Raw genomic sequence first — 19,249 nt, 5'->3', positions numbered from 1 at the left:
TGGTTCCCAACCGCACACTGTTGCGTCAAACAGCTCAAGTGTGACACTGCAGTGTTGGGGAGAATAAAGGACATGGGATGGGAAGGAAAGCTAAGTCCAGTGGAGAGCCATTCAGCTGACCGAAAGCAAGCAAGCAGAAAAAAAACCCTAGCAGGAAACAATCGTATGTATTTGCTGGCTATGGATAATCATGTGTGCCTTCCTTCTTTCAGTGACTGGTTGTGAACACATAGATGATGATTGTGCATGGGCTGGGGCATGGTTCCTCTCAGCCCCTCCTTTCAATAATAAATAAAAATAGTTGTACCAGCTTACATCAGGCTCTCACCACGTGCCAGTGCCGGGCTCTGTCCTGCGTCTTACACATGTGGTTTAATCCTTACACTAGGAGAAAGGTCTCACTACTGTTCCCATTCCATAGAGGAGGGAGCAAAGCCATGGTCTTTTCTTTGAGAGTAGTTAAGTTGACAGAGTTTTATACTGAGTGGGCAAAGCTGGGACAAAGGCTAGGAGTATTCACTCTCATCTGTTTTCACTGTTCTGTGCACCATTCTCCACCAGCAGGGATCCCTCTGCTCTGAGGCCTGGATAATACTGGGCGGGTTGCTTGAGGAGACAGCTATATTCCAGTCTGTGCCAAAAGGACTCAGGAAGCCTTGCTTCTTGCTGTGAGAAACAGAAAGTCTGGTAGTCCATTCTCAAAATATGGTATTCAGCCTTAATTGGATCAAATTGTAGCCCTTCCCTTTTGCACCCAAATTCTTAAATTAGCCAACCACATAAATTGTGGTTAAGTCCTCCAGTCAGGGTGAAGGGCAGAGCTGCCTTCAGTATAGACAGGAGGACTGCTGCCCAGGGGCACCTGTTAGCCAGGTTCAGTAGCACACCCTTCTGGCAGAAGCAAAGGTTTGCCTTGCCTACCTGCTTTTGAGCACATGTTTAATGTAATTTCTTGAGTGTTTTTAACATTGCTGGGAGACCATGGGCAAACTGCCTACCTTCGTTTTTGCGGGGGGGTACTGGGGTTTGAACTCAGGGCCACTCAATCACTGAGCCACATCCCCAGCCCTGTTGTGTATTTTATTTAGAGACAGGGTCTCACAGAGTTGCTCAGTTCCTTGCCGTTGCTGAGGCTGGCTTTGAACTCCAGATCCTCCTGTCTCAGGCTCTGAGCTCCTGGGATTGCAGGTGTGAGCTACCACGCCCATCCTGTTTACCTTTCTGAGCCTCTGGTGCCTCTGTCAAAACTCAATGGGGTGGGCAGACCCTCCTGAGAGGCTTTCTTCCTTTTCTTTTTTTTTATATTGAGGATTGGACCCAGGGATGCTCCACCACTGACATCACCAGCCCCCCCCCCCCTTTTTTTTTTTTTTTTTAGACAGGGTCTGGCTAAGTTACCTAGGCCTTGCTAAGTCGCTGAGGCTGGCCTGGAACTTGTGATCCTCCTGCCTCAGCTTCTCAAGTAGCTGAGATTATAGGTGTGTGCCTGGGCCTGGCCTTGACAATTGAGGAAAGAAATGTAGTAAAAGGGGAATTGACTTGCCGAGTTCAGATTGCAGAGGACTGGCTTTCCCTCCCCCTGCTCCCTCCATTGGGCCCCAAAGTCTAGCACTGGTCTGCTCCAGAGTCTCGGGGGCACCACTATACTCATTGCTTGGAACCTACTTTGGGACTCCCCTGGGGCTTTCCAGCCTCTCACAGGATGGCGATGATGGCTCCACCTCTGCCTACAGATTTACAGAGCAACTTCTGGTTTCTTAGTTACAGAAGTGGCTTCAGAAGTATGTTGACTGGAAATATCGCATAAGAGTCTGCTTTGGAGAAACTTTTTGCAGATGGGGCAGCAGTGGGAAGTGGCCCTTGTGAGTCAAAATAGTTCCCTCCACCCACCCAGCCATCCAGTACTGGCTGAGTGTCCTGAGTGCCAAGCAGCCTTTCCAGGGAGTGGAGTAGAGAGGGTGAGAAGTGCCTGTGTCCTGTAGGAGTTGGCAGTCCCACCGTTGCCTGTGCTGTGTGCAGGAGGCTGCATCTTGGCTTTCACACATCATCTATTAGAGACAGCATGAGCCCGTGTGAGGGGCAGGAAAGAGAACTTTCTGTGGCCCCAGGTCTGCACCAATGCATTGCTTAGTGTCCTTAGTCTCCCTAGTACTCCTTGCTCTGCAGTACCCCTGGGAGCAGTGCCAGGCAGTGGCTGAGTTTGGGCCTCAGGTCCCTAGCTGGGGCTTTGGGTTCCAACTCTTTCATGTGATAGTCCAGGGATATTGTGCAAAGTCACTTCTCCTCTGAGCCTCAGAGTTTTATCAGTGAAATGGAGAAAGCGGGACCAGCTCCTGACTTGTGGTTTTGAGAGAGGAGTGGGCAAGACTCTGCTTTGTTCATAAGTAAGGTGCCTTCTGCTCCAAAATGGCCATTTCTATTACAATGATAATGTGGTAAATAAAACAGACCTCAGCATTCACAGAAGAAAGGGCGGTCTCTGGCTGTTGTGTTTTGGAGTCTCTGTGGTGCTGGGGATGGGCCTTGCACGTGCTTTACCACCAAACTGCACCCTTAGTGTTCTCACTCACTCTCTCTCAAAACCTGAGAATATTGAATTCCAAGGAACAGACTTTTACAATCAAGGGGTAAGCCTGTGAGCAGGCAGCTACTGGGAGAAGTAGATGGCACTGAAGTGTAGCCACTTGTGGTCCGGTCTTATCATCTGGTTCTCTCTGCGGGGAGCGGGCCTGTGCTTGTGCACTCTGGCTTGTGTGGGAGCCACAGCAGTGCTGACCCATCAGCAGATGCACTTTTGTTCTGTCCTGAGAGATATCACTTGAGTGTCTCCTGCCAGGAGTGACTCTCGGGATGATGGAGCCATCTTTTCAGCTCTGGAGGTGAATTGAGCACCTGGCGTTGCTTTTGTTTTGTGACTGTTGAACTACACAAGCCATACGAGACTCTTCTGGACAAAGAACTTACAAATTATGTGGAGTGCCACATCAGGGTGATCTTTTACCCCTATTTTTCTCCCTTGATTAACTTCACAGTTCAGATAAGCTCAGGAATCATGTTGTATTGTTCTGCCACTTTCTCGACCCATGCTCTCCTGGGCTAACTTGAGAGTGTTTGTGGTCTCTGCAGATTTGTCAGTGTAGCTGGCACGAAGCACAGGGAGTGCTGTTTGCAGAGGGTCCAAAGCCCAGCAGCTCCTTTCACTTTCTGTAATCACTTGGTCCTGGAGGTACAGAACCTCTCACTTGATTAGCATAACCACACTACCTTGTACTTCTGTCTTGGCATGTCCAGAGTGCCTTACAAATATTAATTCTATGAGCTCATCACAAAACCAAAGGCATGAGTCAAAAGCATGCTTTTCTGCATGATCAGCTCTTGTTTCTTTTGCTCACAAGGAGCTATTAATTACCCTAAATATGCAGGTTTGTAGAATGAAGTTTTTATATTGGACAAGATAGGAATTTGGCTAGGGACCTGGACTACACTTCAGCCCCAGATTGCAGGGACCATGGCCCCAGCTTGGTAAGACAGAGCATCTATCCCTGAGGAAATGATGTGGTTTCAAATTGTCAGGGGGAGTGTAAGTCACTCTCATCAGCAAGGCTTTGAACTGTGGCATCTCTGAGTGATGCAGAGAGAATGGATATGGCACTGCCAGAGTCACTCTGCCTTCTGGGCAAGCCACAGTCCTTCTCTGGGCCTCAACCTCCTCCATAATAGAGGACCCTACCCTAGACAGTGGTTCTGAGCTTTTTAAGGTCATGGACCTACTGGTACCAGGGGAGCTCTGTGTACTCTGTCCCCAGAGGTAAAGATCAATCATATGCAGGCAGGCCTGTTTCCACCAGCTGTAAATTCTTGCTACTGCATATCATGATAATTTGCAAACACCCTGTGTCTTGGAGAGACTGAGTAGGATCTTGGGTGTTTGGAACCAGTAGGAGTTGATTTCTCGTAGTTTAAATGATAGTAGTTTTGCATTTCTGGGATTTTGTAAGGGTCTCAGGAGATAGTGCTTGCAGGCCTCTTGGTCAATGCTTGTTGGATAGAAGGGGGAACTTTCTGCTTTTGGATGAGGATTTTAAAAAAATTTACAGACAGAAAAATTGATTTTGTGGGTGTAGAGTGCTGTTGAGTTTGAACATGTTTAGACTCGTGTAACCCCCAGACAGGATGCAGAACAATCTGTCTCTCCGGGAACCTCCTTCTGCACCTCCACAATCCAACCCTTCTGTAGCCCCTAAGATTGCTGGTCTGCTTTCCATTTCACCTGCAGATTTGCCCTTTCCAGAGTGCCTTATAAATGTCAGCACTCGGGGTGTGACAGTGGACAATGGCTTCTTTTGCCCCATACCTGCCTTTGAGATTCACCTCCTCATTACTTTATCACTAGCCCATTCCTTCTTATTGCTGAGTAGTATTCTATTGTATGGGCATGATGACTATATCTGCCTGACTTTGGTTTGGACTTGGTTAATCGTCTGTTTCCTGGAAATAAAGATGGCATTGGATAACCGACAACAACAAAAAACCCCCCAAGTTTTAACAATGGGCAAAGGACTCAAAAGATGCTTTTTAAATGGCCAGCATGACACAAAAGTATGTTCAACATCACTAAGATTAGGGAACTGCAAATTGCCTCACACTCATAAGGATGGCTGCTTTCACAAAAACTGAAAATGAAAGTGTTGACAAGGACTTGGAGAAATTAGAACTCTTGTGCACCATGGATGGGAATGTAACCTGGAGCAGCCACTGTGGAAAACAGGATGGCGATTCCTCTAAAAATAGAAAATTGAATTACCCTGTGATCCAGCAATTCTACCTCTGCATATGTACTCACAGGAGTATTGGAAGCAAGGACTTGAAGAGATATGTGTACATCCATCTTTATACCAGCATTATTCATAAGAGCCAGCAGGTGCAAGCAACCTGGGGGTGTGTTGACAGGTGATGGATAAGGTAAGTCGTGTGTGATAGAGTGGAATATTATTCAGCCTTAGGAAGGAAATTCTGACATGCTGCAGCATGGGTGAACCTTAGACATGGCCCTTGGTGGACCTGTGTGTTAGGAGAGATGTCTGACTCTTAGGGGCAGGAAGCTTCTCAGCTAGGGTAAATCTCCTATAGTTGGATGGGACTCTCCTCACCTTGTACCTGGGCTTTTCAGCTGTGCTTGGCCCCTACAAAAACCCCCCACAGAGGGGATCACCTGGAGTCCTCTGGTAAGCTGCACTTGCCTCCAGTCCATCAGTGCAAGAGGAGCCTAAATCCCCAGTCGAGCCCCATCCCTGCAGCCTGGTACTTAGAGCAGGCCAGCTATTAAGGAAGACCCAGCTTCCCACGGCCAATATCTGAGGCCCTGCCTGGATCCTTCATCAGTACTTGCTCTGGGTTGATGGCATAGGTGGCATGCATTCTAGCATTGTTGGACAGGACTCCAGGGTGCCGGCCACATTCCTGAGAAGGCATCACTGGCTTGGAAGGAGGGAAAGAGAAAAGAAGATCTGGGCAGACAAAGTCAAGGCCAGTCAGGCTGATTGGATTGAAGGTGCCTCTGTGTACGAGTTGCAGCTGGGATTGCCAGGATGGCATCTCTGGTCCACTGGTGCCATTACCACGTCTATGTGGCTCTGGGTGATAACCAGTTGCAGTGTTTTGTTGACACACACCAACACATGTGAGATGTGCCAATACTAGAGAGTGAACACGGGGTGCTGTACCACTGATCTGTATCCCAGTCCTTTTTATTTTTCATATTGAGACAGGATCTTGATAAGTTGCCTAAGTTGATGTGGAATTTGCGATCCTCCTGCTTCACCCTCCCATGTAGCTGGCATTACAGGCATGTACCACCGTTCCCTGCATTAAATGTATTATTGATTTAATAAAATTTATCAGGAAGCAAAAAAAGAAAATATTCTAATAAAGTGGATTATAAAACAACATACTTTTATTCAAAAGTTAAACTTTGAGAAAGTATATGTCTTAGAATCAAAGTAGTCCCTCAGGACTCTTTCGTCAGCTGGTTACTTGAGCTTCTGCTCTACACCGTTCCTGGCAGGAGATACTTGGGACACTGAGCAACAAGTCAAGGTTCCTGCTCTGGTGGAGCTTGCTATGCCTGGACCCAAACTCTCCCCTCTCAATCAGACTTAGCCTGTGATTGAAGAGGTGGACTCTGGATCTTTGCCTATAAATGTATCTCTGTTCTGGCCTCAGTTTGATGATTGGATGCCAGAAGAAAATCACTCCTAGGGTCCCTGCTCGTGTGGGCTGTGACAGGGCAATGATTGCACTCAGCTGCTTTTCTAGAACGGTGGTTAACAGCACCCTCCGTGTTCCCGAGCATCTGGTATGGATGGGAAAACACCAAAAAAGTGGTCACTTGATGGCTGTGAGCTCCACAGATATGCATTGCGGGTGGTCTGGGCTGCAGGAGAGGAGTGGTTCAGAAACAGGGTTGGCTGCAGAATTGCACTCCAAGGGCCACAGGAGGGTCAGTGGAGCCGGGTTTTGGTTTCCTTCTCCCTGTGCATATCTGCTACTTTGTACATGTACCCATGCTCAAATTGTAGATGCATCAAAACCTGGAACATTTGGTTTGAGAAATAATAACCACATACATAGCACAACCAGAGTGTGTGTTCCTCATGATAAAGATTAATCAGATCTTCACTCGTATTTTTGGAATGAATGGAAAGGGTACTAGTGTTTGTGTCAATTTAAGTCATAGAAAATAAGAAAAATAATCCTATATAAATATGGATTTTTTTTTTATCTTGCCTGTATAAGGGACTATTGGGTAGAATTTTTGTGAGAAGTTTCATTTTTTGCAAGCAGTATATCTGGGGTTGAAAGAAATCTGCCAAAAAGGAAAGTTTGTGTTTGTGACAGGCTGATGTAATCCATGTTGATCAGGATCATCTGGGACCAGGTAGTCCTTCTGGGTTCTCAAGCTTTAGCACCTGGAAGTTGCTGGGTTGGCTGAGGGCCTGGCATTTCTAATAAGTCCCCTGGTGCTGGGGCTGGGGATGTGGCTCAAGCGATAGCGCGCTCGCCTGGCATGCGTGCGGCCCGGGTTCGATCCTCAGCACCACATACAAACAAAGATGTTGTGTCCGCCAATAACTAAAAAATAAATATTAAAATTAAAAAAAAAAAAAGTTCCCTGGTGCTGCTGAGGAGCAGAGGGCACACTTTGGAACCATGCTCTAAGTATGGAGAGGAAAAGGAAGGGTCTTAGGGATCTGAACTAAAAACTGTAATGTTTCCGTTAGAGCAATCGCAGTCATGATGAATTACATGACAACTCATGTGCATTCACGCGAGGAGCTGGGCTACGTGCGCTCAGTTCTCGAAGCAGCACTGTAAGCAGGTCATGTTGGCGTCATTATTCAGATGATAAAACAGAGGCCCCCAAGGGCTTGTGTGACTCGTCTTGCTGGCCAGAGGGACAGCTGGGTTGAAGCCACTGCCCAGAACTGAAACAAACCCTGGTAAAATGGAGAGGTAGCTGAAAAATTTCCTGAAAAGACATCATAGGCTGGAGATTCTGGTAGTGAAGCCGAGAAAGCTGCTTCTGCTCTCAGCAGGAGTGTCATGCCAGCCATATGAGAGGGCGACAACAGTGATCTAATCCGTTCTGACAGGAGGGTGGTCAGGAGCTTAGCAGCCATGGAGAAAGCTCTGATGGATCTCACACTTAATGTATATTGTGCCTTGGGATACTAGCTAATTAATTAGGATGACATGCTACTCATTATGATAAGCAAGACATTTAAAAACCAAGCATCCAGAACTCAAGACAAAATTCTAAAATTTAAATTACATTTAAAGTCACACATTGCATCAGTGCTTTAAAAGCACAGTGGTAAAACATTTACAAGCTTCTGAGTTCTTTCTTAATGTGCAGGTGCTCCATAAAAGGAGACTTCTTTCTCCCAGCTTTCCTTTTGGGGATCCTCTTTCCCTCTGAACTCTCCATTTGGGAACATCCTAGAGCTGAGATCTCTGATTTTTCTAGGCAGTCCGGTCCTTCTAAATATAGGCCATTCCCAATTGTGCATTCCAGCCTGTGTCTCTCCTGAGCTGCCTACTTGGACAGTGTCTCAGTCTGTTCAGGCTGCTATGAAAAAACACCATAAACTGGTTGGTTTATAAACCACAGACATCACTTCTCAGGATCTAGAGGCTGGGAAGTTCAGTATCAAAAGTCCTGGCAGTTGGGTGCCTAGGGAGGGCACTCTTCCCGGTTTGCAGATGGCATCTTCTTCCTGTATGGTTACTTTATAAGGGCATCAGTCCCATCCATGAAGGCTCTGCTCATGACCTGTGCACCTCACAAAGGCCCCACCTCCTCATACCACTGCCGTGGGGGTCATGCTCCAGCATGAATTTTGGATGAATGAAGACATTCAGATTACAGCAGATGCCTTGGAAGCATCCAGATTTCATGTGCCTACCTGAGCCCTTGGTCTTGCACCTCACATCCTGCCTGCTGGCTCCTTGGGTTCCCCGTCTGGTCTTCTTCCCAGTCGTTCATCCTCGATTCCTTTCCCACAGGCCACACCCAATCCCCAGAACATCCTCCTGGGTTTACTTCAGTGGATCCTGGTTCGGGCCACTCAGGCCCCCTCTGCTGAGGTCCAGGCTGCTAGCTGCTGTCCTGGTTTCCATTCTTGGCTCACAAATGCCCATTTGTCTTTCAACACCTAGAGGGTAAATTTGATCAAATTGTCCCACTCAAAATTGTCCAGAGCTTCCCATCACCATTTGAATAAAATCCAGAGTGCTCTCCAGTCCCTGGGCCCTCCCCAACCATGGGCTTTTGTGCCTTCCTTAACCTGCTCTGCCTCTGAGCCTCCACCCTTGCTATGCCTTCTGCCTGGAATGTCCCTTCCCCCAGGTACTATGGGACAACTGCTGAGAGGTGTGGTCAAATCCTGGGCTCAAATGCTGATCACCCTTGGCTATCATGTGACCTTGGGAAGTTTTCTCACCCTCCCACTTTCAAAACTCAGTTTCTTTGCTTTTTTGGAACTGGGGATTAAACTCGGGGCACTCGACCACTGAGCCACATCTCCAGCCCTATTTTATATCTTATTTAGAGACAGGGTCTCACTGAGTTGCTCAGCACCTCACTTTTGTGGATGCTGTCTTTGAACTCGCCATCCTCCTATCTTAGCATCTGAGCCCCTGGGATTATAGGCATGTGCCACTGCGCCCAGATAAAGCTCACTTTCTTGTTGATAAAATGGATCCAGTGCTGGGGTTGTAAGTTCACACACAGGGAAGGTTCTTAGATAAGGAGTCCTGAGAAATGTGAGCTCTTCCCTGTGCTCCTTTCCAGCCTGAGCTCTGCTTTCCCCATCTGAGTCGGCTCTTGCCTGTGTGTGTGTAGGACCTCAGTCCCTCCTCTCCAGCTAATCAGTGACATTACGACAGATGTCCAGCACATTCTCAAGGAAGCCTTAGGGATCCCACAGGGGCTACCTGTGGGGGCTACCTGTGGAGGCTTCAAAGGTTCCCCGCAGTCCCCCGCAGAGACCTTCCCTGACCACTGGTCTGCAGCAACACTCCAGCACTTTCCATACCCTCAGGCCTGCTATTTTTTTAAATGAAGCATGTATCTGTTTCTTTTTTGTGATGCTCTTCCTCATTTGGAGGTAAGCCCCTTGTCAGCTGCCTTCACCTGAGCCCAGGGCAGTGCTGGCAGTGGCACAGCAGCTGCTGTCTTGCATCCAGCCCAAGTGCTCAGTGCCTCACCTTGCCTCTGAAGTAATGAGTGGCTGCAGGCAGGGCTTGGAGGCTGGGCTCCAGGGAGGGGTGGAGGGTTGTGGGGGCCTCCCCAGCATGAGTATTGCCTCTCCTGATGCTGTCATTGTCACATGAAGCAGAGACTGTGGGACCCCTAAGGCTTCCTTTATAATGTGCTGGACATCTGTCGTAGGTGTCACTGGTTAGCTGGAGAGGAGGAAGTGAGGTCCTGCACACCCACACAGGCAGGAGCAGACTCAGATGAGGAAAGCAGAGTCCAGGCTGGAAAGGTAGCTCCACAAACCTTGAGCCAGTTGAGGCCCTTGAGCTATCCTGCTGGGCCTCCAGGAAGCATCAGGAGTTTAAGGAGTGTTCTCCACACATGTTTAAACTTTCCCCCAAGTAGTTCCAACATGAAAAAGTGACAGAGAAACTTATAATTTGTGCTTACTTTTTGAAAATAATGTCTTCCTCTCAATTCCATGTGGAATTGGAGAATGGGAGGTGTGGTCTTTCCTTTCTGGGGCTAGCCTTAGTTTCTTGCCCAGCGCTTTGCTTAGGAAAGACTCACAGATGAGCAGCTTATCACAAGGCTGGATCTGGATATTGGTAAGGGCTATGTGGAGGACTTTCGCCAGAGGTCCTTGAAGACCTGGGAGCTGTCTCTGAGGGCCTTTGAGTCTGACATGAGGGACAGTTCTGAGCCTGAGCACTGAGGTCAGTCCTGGACAGTAGCTGTGGAACATCACTTCTGGGCCTGCCTGAGTGGGGACAGTAACCTGGGTGGGGTCCCATGTCAGAACTCAGTGAGGTTTGGCGCTTGTGGTTGTTGACACATTTCCTGCAGAAGCAAGGTGCTGGCTAGCTGTAGAAACCCCACACTAGATTGGGATGATAGGCTTTCCAGTTGCCTCAGGGAAACGGCTTTCCTGTCTGGGCCTCAGTTTTCCCATTTTGTTGTAATGAGTCACATGAGCTCAGTGGCTCTTAAGCTTTTTGAGCTCTTCAAGACTTTGGGGAAAGCCATGGACCTCTTCCTAGGAAAATGAACATATGTCTTAGGAACCCCCAAGGCCCATGGCCTGCAAGGTGCTGGCCTATTGATCCACCCACCTCCCTCCTTCATACCGGGTCTGTACATGTGCTGCCCCTCCTGCCCTGCGTGCTCCTGGCTTAAAGGAGGTCACGGTGCTTCCTTGCCCTGTACTGCTCAGTGCTGATGGCAGTGGTGGTGAGTGATTCCTGGTTAAGCTGATGGTGTGAGGCCCCTCCAGCTGTGATTCTCAGACTGACCTGTGAGTTTCAGAGTCCCTGACTTCCTTTGACACACAACACCAAGTGCCTTTGCTTTCAGTGTCTCCTGAGCCAGGCAGAACGTTCGCTCCAAAGCAGAGGCTAGAGGACCCAGCACAGTGCTTGAGAACCTGCCCCTCGCACCCTGCTGGCTGACCTCCAGCCGCTCCTTCCCTTTGTACGTGCACTGGACCTAGCCACAGCTCCCACTTAGAGTGTTCCCACAGCGCTTGGAGCTTCCTCAGATTGTTGTGTTTTTCTCCAGGAGGGAAGTGACCAACATGAGACTTTCCTCCCAGCAGACAGATTCACAAAGCCTAGAGCCTCGCCCCGGGTGGGTGGATGCACCAATACAGGGCTCTGTGGCCTGTCCTTGCTTTGCCATTGCTGTCTTCAAAAACACTCTCCCTCAAGAAGTCGGCAACACTCCGCAGAGCTCTGACACTGTGTCCAGTAGTTTCTGGCATGTAGGGGAGGGCGCTCCTGAGAACTCCTCACTTCCCCTAGCCACAGTGTTACCTCTCTGGTTTATGACACCTTCCACAATCCAAATGTTATTCCTATGGTGCGTTTGTGACGTTTCATTTTAGTTGCACTGAGAGAACGAGTTACTTATCACAGTATTGTAGCAGACCTTACTGTAATGTGGGGGAGAATCCCCGTAGGGGCAAATCGTTTTTCTGAAGTGTATTGTTTCGTTTCGTTTCCTTCCTTCCTTCCTTCCTTCCTTCCTTCCTTTCTTTTGTAGGTGGACACAATATTTTTATTTTATTTATTTTTATATGGTGCTGAGGATCGAACCCAGGGCCTCGCACATGCTAGGCGAGCGCTCTACCGCTGAGCCACAACCTCAGCCCCAAGTGTATTGTTCCTAAGGCTTGGTAGTGTGCAGGTTAAAATGGCAGCAACTGTTTTTGTGTGCTGAGACAGGGTTTCACTATGCTGCCCAGGCTGATCTTGAACTCTTGGGCCCTGGTGTTCCTCCCACTTCAGCCTGCTGGGTAGCTGGAACTCAAGGCATGCGCCACCACAGCCAGCACACAATAACTGTTCTTTATTGAGCATCTGCTGTGTGACAGCATTTTTAAAACATCTTATTTAATCTTTAAACTACTTAATATAGTGGGTGGCAGAGTTGTACACATTTTACATACGTGAAATCCAAGGTTTAGAGAGGTTAAGTTTCTATCCCAAGTTGCTCAGCTTGGAAGTACTCACACATTTATCCCCCTGTCCTTTTTTCCCTCATCTGCTGATGAGGAAATAGGCAGCAAAGTATGAAAATGAAAATTGGGGAACTGGATCCCACACTCTCAATAGAATATAGACCTGATTTCTCCCATTGCCTCCCCCGCCCCACTAGGGCCTCTGGGACCTGGGGCAGAGGCCCCTGCATTCTGAGCCAGGGATTTGGGCTTGTGGTAGCACTGTCATTCTTCAAGGAGTGACGGCTGACTTGGGGTCATTGTGGTCTGACCGAAAGCATCAGGCTCATCTTCGATCCTTGCCAAGTATTTGTGCAGGATTGTCAATACCACCTTGGCTGAATAGTGAGCTTTCAGCTTCTAGCAGCTTTATACTTTTGATTTGTCCTGTCTTTGTCTCACGTTATCTCCCTAAAGTATGAACCGGAGGTGGTGGCTTGTCCATCTTGGATGACGAGCATGGCCACCTTTGGTGATGGCTCTAAACCACTTGGTCTGAGCTGGGAATTCGGGAAGAATCCATGAGATCAGGTTCTTCTGCTTGTCTGTCCCTCTTCCACCCAGAATAGTTCACATTGGATCATTTGGGGGCTGTGATTACCTGAGAGGCAGTTGAACCTGAGTTCTCATTAAAAGCTGTTCTCAGAGAAATCCCAGTTCATTTGAAAGTGTTCTCCTGACATGAGTTGTTTGGATTTTGGGGTGTATTTGCTTATGCACACACCGTTACGAATGTGGCAGCTAAGGAACCGCAGGGCCAGATCTGAGCCCAGATCCTACCTGATACGTTCAGTGTGTGTGCCCAGTGAGGGACTGCCATACTGCCAGGCCTAGGCACAGGGGAACAGAGGTGCAGTTGAGACCCTAGCACAGGGCAGGGAGGCGTAGCCGTGCTCCAGCTGCCTCCCTCCACTCTTGCCAGGAAAGGAGGGTTGACTTATGATCAAACTGCTTAACCAAGTTGAGCGCTTCTTCACCTGTCTGCCCGTTTGTTCAGCAGTTAAGCTGTGTCGTGTGCCAGGTATCTACCTACTGGGTGGCATTGTCAGTGCTGCCATGTATTGGCAGGTCAAAGCTTGGCTTGGGTGAAGGGGGAGATTAAGATGCAAGTTGTTAATCAGAGCCTTTTTGATCTACTGTGGTTTTGAAGATGATCTGAACATAATCTGAAAGAAAGGGGGTCAGATATTACATCTGGTGTTGATGTAACATTTTACCTAAGGAAAACTGGCACAGTGTTTACTGGGAAAAATCAAGGAAGCCCCTTGGCAGCATCTTGGCAGGGGAGTTGATCAGTGGAGGGGAGTTTGTGGGGTGGGCTGCTGTGCCAGCTGACAGATGCCATGGGACGTGGGCATGCAGAGCCCCTGCCCTTGGCTCTCCAGCTGGGGTTGCAGTTGGCCTGGGAGGAGCTTAGGATCAGAAAGGAAGCGGAGCCTTCGTGACTTTGCTCTTGGCTGTTGCCTCACTGAAGAAGTGAAACAGACACGTGAAATTTGCTTTGCCAAGTTTGGAATCTGAGGATATGACTTTAGAAAATGATTCCTATATTTATGATCAAAATATGAAGACTTAAGATCTTGTAAAGATCTTATAGAGGGGTTGGAGTTGTAGCTCAGTGGTAGAGCACTTGCCTAGCACATATGAGGCACTGAATTCCATCCTCAGCATCTCATGAAATAAATAAATAAAATAAGGTATTATGTTTTTAAAAAGACCTTGTAGAGATCTGGTCCAGCTCACTCATCCTCTATGAATGGACAAGGTCATCTCTTCAGATGGAGCTGGGGCTGATGCAACTCCGCAGCCAGGGTGCCTGGAAGTTGTCACAGCGTGGAGTTTCTCTGGAATTCCATCTCTTTGTTTCTGTGGGTCTTTATTTAAATATTTCCAATCCTATAGTTCTATAATTTGCTCCCATATATTACATTCATGCCATGACTGAAGCAGGAAACCTCCCCCCCTGAGCTAACATAGCCTTACAACTAAGATTATGAACATTTAACAGTGCCCATGGGCCAAAAGCTTCCTGACCACTGGGCAGCATGCTCAGTCCTGCATAATTGCTTTCTTTTATTTGATCCTCATTATAGCTGAGGAGGTGAGACTGATATGTTGCCCATTTAACAGATAAGGAAACCAAGGCTGCTGCACTTGTTGGCAAGGACAATAGCAGGGCTGGAATTTGAGCCCAGCTGGGTGGCCCCAGAGCTGACACTCTTACCCTGGATACTCAAGGGGTTCCTTAAGGGTTTTTTTAACCCCAAATTCCGGGATTGAATTAAATGTCATTCACCTTGACATTTTCTTCTGTTTTACCAAAGAGTAAATGGCTTTGTGTCCTTGTGTTCTTCTGGCAAAGCCATTATTTAGAATGTAGGTGCTGCAACACTGTCTCCAGCACAGTCACTGCTACATGGGGTGCAGCTTGGAGCTCCAGGTTGCAGACTCCTGGCTACATTTGTGCCCTGTGGTCTTCTTTTGGAAACAGGCCTAGCTTGCATTTTGGTGTTTGGTTTTCCTCTTGGATGCACAGTATGAATGACGCAGCCTATTTCACTGATGGATTGCCAATGGGGGCGCGTGATCTGGGAGTGAGACCCTTCTATAGAAAGTGTGACTTTGGCCTTTGTGAGATTGCTTCTCGAGGCACACCCCAGAACTGGCCCATTGTGACTTTCAGCTTCACCTTCTCCCACAGGGAAGGCGGTATTGAGAGTTTGGAACACGGTCCATTCTCTAGGGCTTGCTGATGAGTAACCGCCACAGCAGGGCCGGGCAAGAGCTACTTAATATAGACTATTACGAGGCCCACCGGTAGGGCGCGAGCAGGCCCTTTCCGCTGGTTTCCTCCCTGGGACTGAAGAGTTTGAAAGGCAGAGGCTGAGGCCTTTCCGAATAGAATTCCTCCTTTTCCTCGGGAGGGTGTGCCAGGGCTCTGCTGCCGGGTTATGTGGACTATCCCAGAGATGAATCCCATTTCTGCCAGTGACTCTGTGGTCTTTATTTGCTGTTCAACAAAGACGCCTGGGCTTGGAAGGGCCCTGTGATCCCCTTGGCTTTAGAATGGGCAATGCTGTAGAAAAACAGAAGCCCTTGAGACGAAGCCAACTGTGCCCCTGGAAACAAGGTAAGAAAGTCCTGGCCTTGGTTTCCTGAAGAGTCAGGGAGGCAGGCTTCTGTTGGGAGACTGGCTCAAGGCCAGAGCTGAAACTGCCTGGGAAACACCTTGCATATCAGAAAACTCCACAGTCCAGAGTGGTTTAAGGAAATTAACAGACACTTTTAAGGAATAAAATGATTCACATCTCATTATGATGGCTTGGCTGAGAATTCAGTTCCACTTGGGATGTTTTCTTCAGTGTAGATGGGTCTGTTTGTTGAAATTGTACAGCTTTTAAGACATTTTCCAAAGTCAAAGTGTTGATACTCAAGAGTTTGAGTCTTTTGTGATATTTTTGTTTTAGAGAATGTTATTAATAGATTTTAAATATATACCGCCTTCCAACGAATTCAGAGTACCTTCTGTAAAAATTTCTCGTGTTCATCCATCTTAGACTTACTCCATCTCTAAGGGTCTCCTGTTAGCGTCAGATCTGAGGAGAAGGAAGCCCCAGCAGGGCAGTGCTCCTGGACCCTGAGGGCCTTCTAACAGTGAAATCCTGGGCAGTTCAGTGTCCGACACCTCTTCCACTGCTGTTAACACAGTAGACCAGCAGGGCGCAGGCCCGGAGGGCATGTCAGGAGTGGCACTTGCCAGATTTCACCAGGTCCTCACCTTGACTTGCCAGAAACAGTCATGATAGCATGTGATCTACAGCAGGACAGCTCCTTGGCAACTGTGTACGGGTGTGTTAATGGAACAAAAAAGTAAACTGGAGTAAAATGCCTAGAAATGCTAACACTGTAGAATTTTTTTGTTGTTGTTTTAAAGGGAAACATAGAGTGATGCTAATTTACTGTCAAGCTCCAGCTTTTCAGACTCTTTGTAATCATTCTTTTGTCTAATGTGTTACTTTTTAAAATTGGTGCATTACCATATACAGTCAGAGGAATGAGAAGTTGTGCTACATTTGTGTACAGTATGTCAAAATGCGTTCTACTGTCATGTATAACTAATTAGAACAACAACAAAAAGAACCAGGATGGAGAGTTATAGAAAAAAAATACAATAAAAAATAAATTTAAAAATAAATAAATAGGGGCTGGGGATGTGGCTCAAACGGTAGAGCACTCACCTGGCATGCGTGTGGCCCGGGTTCGATCCTCAGCACCACATACAAACAAATATGTTGTGTCTGCCAATAACTAAAAAATAAATATTAAAAAATTCTCTCTCTCTCTAAAAAACAAATAAATAAAATTGGTGCATTATAATTACACGTAAGAGTGGTATTCATAATGACATGTTCGTATGTGTGAGTAACATAATTTGTTCAGTTTCATTCCCCAGAACCTCCCTCTTCCTCCGTTCCTTCCCTCTGCTTGCTTTCTTCTCACCTGCTCTCCCTTCTGTTTTCATGAGATCCACCCCGCTTCTCTCTGGATTCCACATGAGAGAAAATATAACATTACTTCTTAGTGGTCACTGATTGGATCCTGATTTAACAAGGGGTTATCAAATACATTTGGGGGACGACTGGGGAGAACTGGACAGAAGATTATGATGGGAAACCATTACCCACCCCTCTTCATGGAGCCTGGAGCCTGGAGCTTGCCAAGCCTGCCTCTACCCTGTAGCTACATCCCAGTCCCTGTTGTTACTTTCCTTCCATGTGGCAGCAGCGCTGAGCTGTGTAGAAGAGTATTCTTTTTTTTTTTTTTTTTTGGCTGGTCACGCTGAAGTATTAAGGGTGAAGAGTTCTGTTGTCTGTGATTCACTTTAGAATTATTTGGGGACTGAGGTGTGGCTCAGTGGTGGAGCACTTAGCCCTTGGTTCCACCTTTAGCCACCAGGTCAGGGTGGGTAAGGTTCAGCAAAATAATACATACATAAGTAAATGGTACCTATGTGAACAGAACAAGGCCAGTTCAAAAAATATCAACACCCAGGTCAGGGATGTATGAAGTTAGTTAAATTTTCTTTAATATATTTGAACCTATTTTTAAAAATATGAAAAAGCCAGCTGCTGAATCACTGCAATGCAGTGTCCCTCAGGATGACCTGTAGCATAGGCCATGTTTACCAAGGCAGGTCAGGACCCTGCACTCTTCTGAACTCAGTGTCTGTGGGCTGATGTCTCCAGCTGCCCAGAAGAAAATCAGCCTTGATCCAGTAACTCAAAGCACCACTTTTATGGTAGAAATTTATATACTTACTTTTGAATTATCTCTGGTTCTTCTTTAACAATATAAAGAGTTAAAACTTCTTATATTATTCATCAGAAGCAGCTGGGTTTACAGATGAATTTCAAGGGAGTTCCACCTGCTGTTTTGTTTAGTGTATTTTTCACCAGGGTGAATGCAGTTCTAGGACCCCCAAGACCAGGAGGGCTTTGAGGATTCATGTGGGTGGGGAATGAAGAGTGGAGCAACTGATGGCCCAGGATCCCATTGGCCAGGATCCTGTCTTTGCGGGTGGGGTGTGTGTGTGTGCGCGCGCACACACACACACACACACATAAGCCAGACCCAGGATGGAGTTTGTCTTCCTAGTCAGAACCCAGAGCTGTGTCCTGAGTTGCTCCCTGCCCTGCAGAGGAGTAGGCCTTCACGGCGTGCTATTTTGTCTCTGTTATGAAGCTGTGCATGTTTTGGACAAGCCACACAGTCAGGGTCTGCTTCAGAGCTAGTTAGTGGGAGACCTGGCTCGCCCTCCTGGTTGCTACAGGTGACCAGGACAGCCCCGGTGGACCCTGACTTCTGCCCAGCCTTCTGCCCTGTATTGGAAATCAGACTTCAGTCAGAGCCCTGGAGGATGGAAGGGGAATTTAAAGGAGATCATTGTCTGTGATTTAGATCAGTTACTTTGTTTCTATAGTGCAGTTCTAAAAAGTGGAATTTTGAAGTGGTGGAACACCTGTGTGAGAGGCTTGCCCCCGCCGCCCCCCCAGCTCTGCTTATCTGCCACTGCAAATGATTCCAGGCAGTGCAGGACATGCACCCAACCAGGGACCAACAGCATGCTGTCCGCGACTTACTGTTCTGGTTGTTTTTTAAAAATATTTTTACAGCCCCAAACAAAAATGCTTTATGTTCTTTTTCTTTTAGTATTTTTAATTGTAGATGGACACAATGACTTGATTTTATTTATTTATTTTATGTGATGCTGAGGATTGAACCCAGTGTCTCACATGTGCTAGGCAAGCGCTCTGTCACTGAGCCACAACCCCATCCCCTGCTTTATGTTCTTCACAGAAATGAATAATTTCTGTGGTTGATAAATTCGACTCATTGCCATCATGAGTTCTAGAAGGTCTGCATCAGGTGAGAAGCAGGACAAGACAGTGGTGGCAGTGTGGCCCTGAGGGCTCCAGCAGTTCTACCTGTGTTTGCCATCTGACCTTGAACAACTGAATCCCTGTGGCCTCACCTTCTCCAAGTGACTGCCTCTTACCAAGTTTTCTTATTTCCTTCAAAACAATGGGAATTTTTATTTTAAAAATCTGTTTACCACCTGATTGTGAACCCCCTAAGGGCTGGGCACATGGCCCTTGTGCCCCTGGAGTGCTGCCTGGCCCATTGTCACCAGGTTGTGAATGAGGATGGGCATAGCAAGGATAACGCCTTGTGGTTTGCTGCTGCCCCTGTATGTGCATGGAGTGCCATCTACCAGTGCTGGCCAGGGCCCTGGGCACTTGTATTCTTAGCCTTTCTTTACCCCCATGGCAGAGATGCTAGAGAATGAAAACAGGTACGTGGTCTTCTACCCTGCAATAATTCTGAATTTGCAAAGAGTCATTTTACTGAGGATTGTTCACATTTTAGGAGATCATCTCACAAAAGGCCTTTATAAAGAATCAACATTTAATTTTTGATTATTTACCCAGACA

The 19,249-nt window shown here is 47.4% G+C and overlaps 1 protein-coding gene across 6 annotated transcripts in view; it reads left to right on the top strand.

The window, feature by feature from the left end:
- Rapgef1 (Rap guanine nucleotide exchange factor 1) overlaps positions 1-19,249 on the top strand; it is a 123,880-nt gene that overhangs the window by 8,549 nt on the left and 96,082 nt on the right. Inside the window, exon 1 of one of the 6 annotated variants that reach the window (XM_046452000.2) lies at positions 15,123-15,387. The exons of 4 other annotated variants lie outside the window; for them this stretch is intronic. In XM_046452000.2, coding sequence (XP_046307956.1) covers positions 15,324-15,387 — 64 coding nt within the window. In that variant the 5' untranslated portion in view covers positions 15,123-15,323. Of the gene's footprint in view, positions 1-15,122; positions 15,388-19,249 lie in introns of those variants that run through there. One more of the 6 variants, XM_046452005.2, reaches the window with a different exon arrangement.

Source organism: Marmota monax, unplaced genomic scaffold (assembly GCF_021218885.2).
Source record: "Marmota monax isolate L192 unplaced genomic scaffold, Marmota_monax_Labrador192_F-V1.1 WCK01_AAM20220418_F8-fsc00020, whole genome shotgun sequence".
NCBI classification, from domain to species: Eukaryota; Metazoa; Chordata; class Mammalia; order Rodentia; family Sciuridae; genus Marmota; species Marmota monax.
Note: the sequence above shows the minus strand (reverse complement) of the source record. Positions and strands in the feature narration are given on the sequence as shown.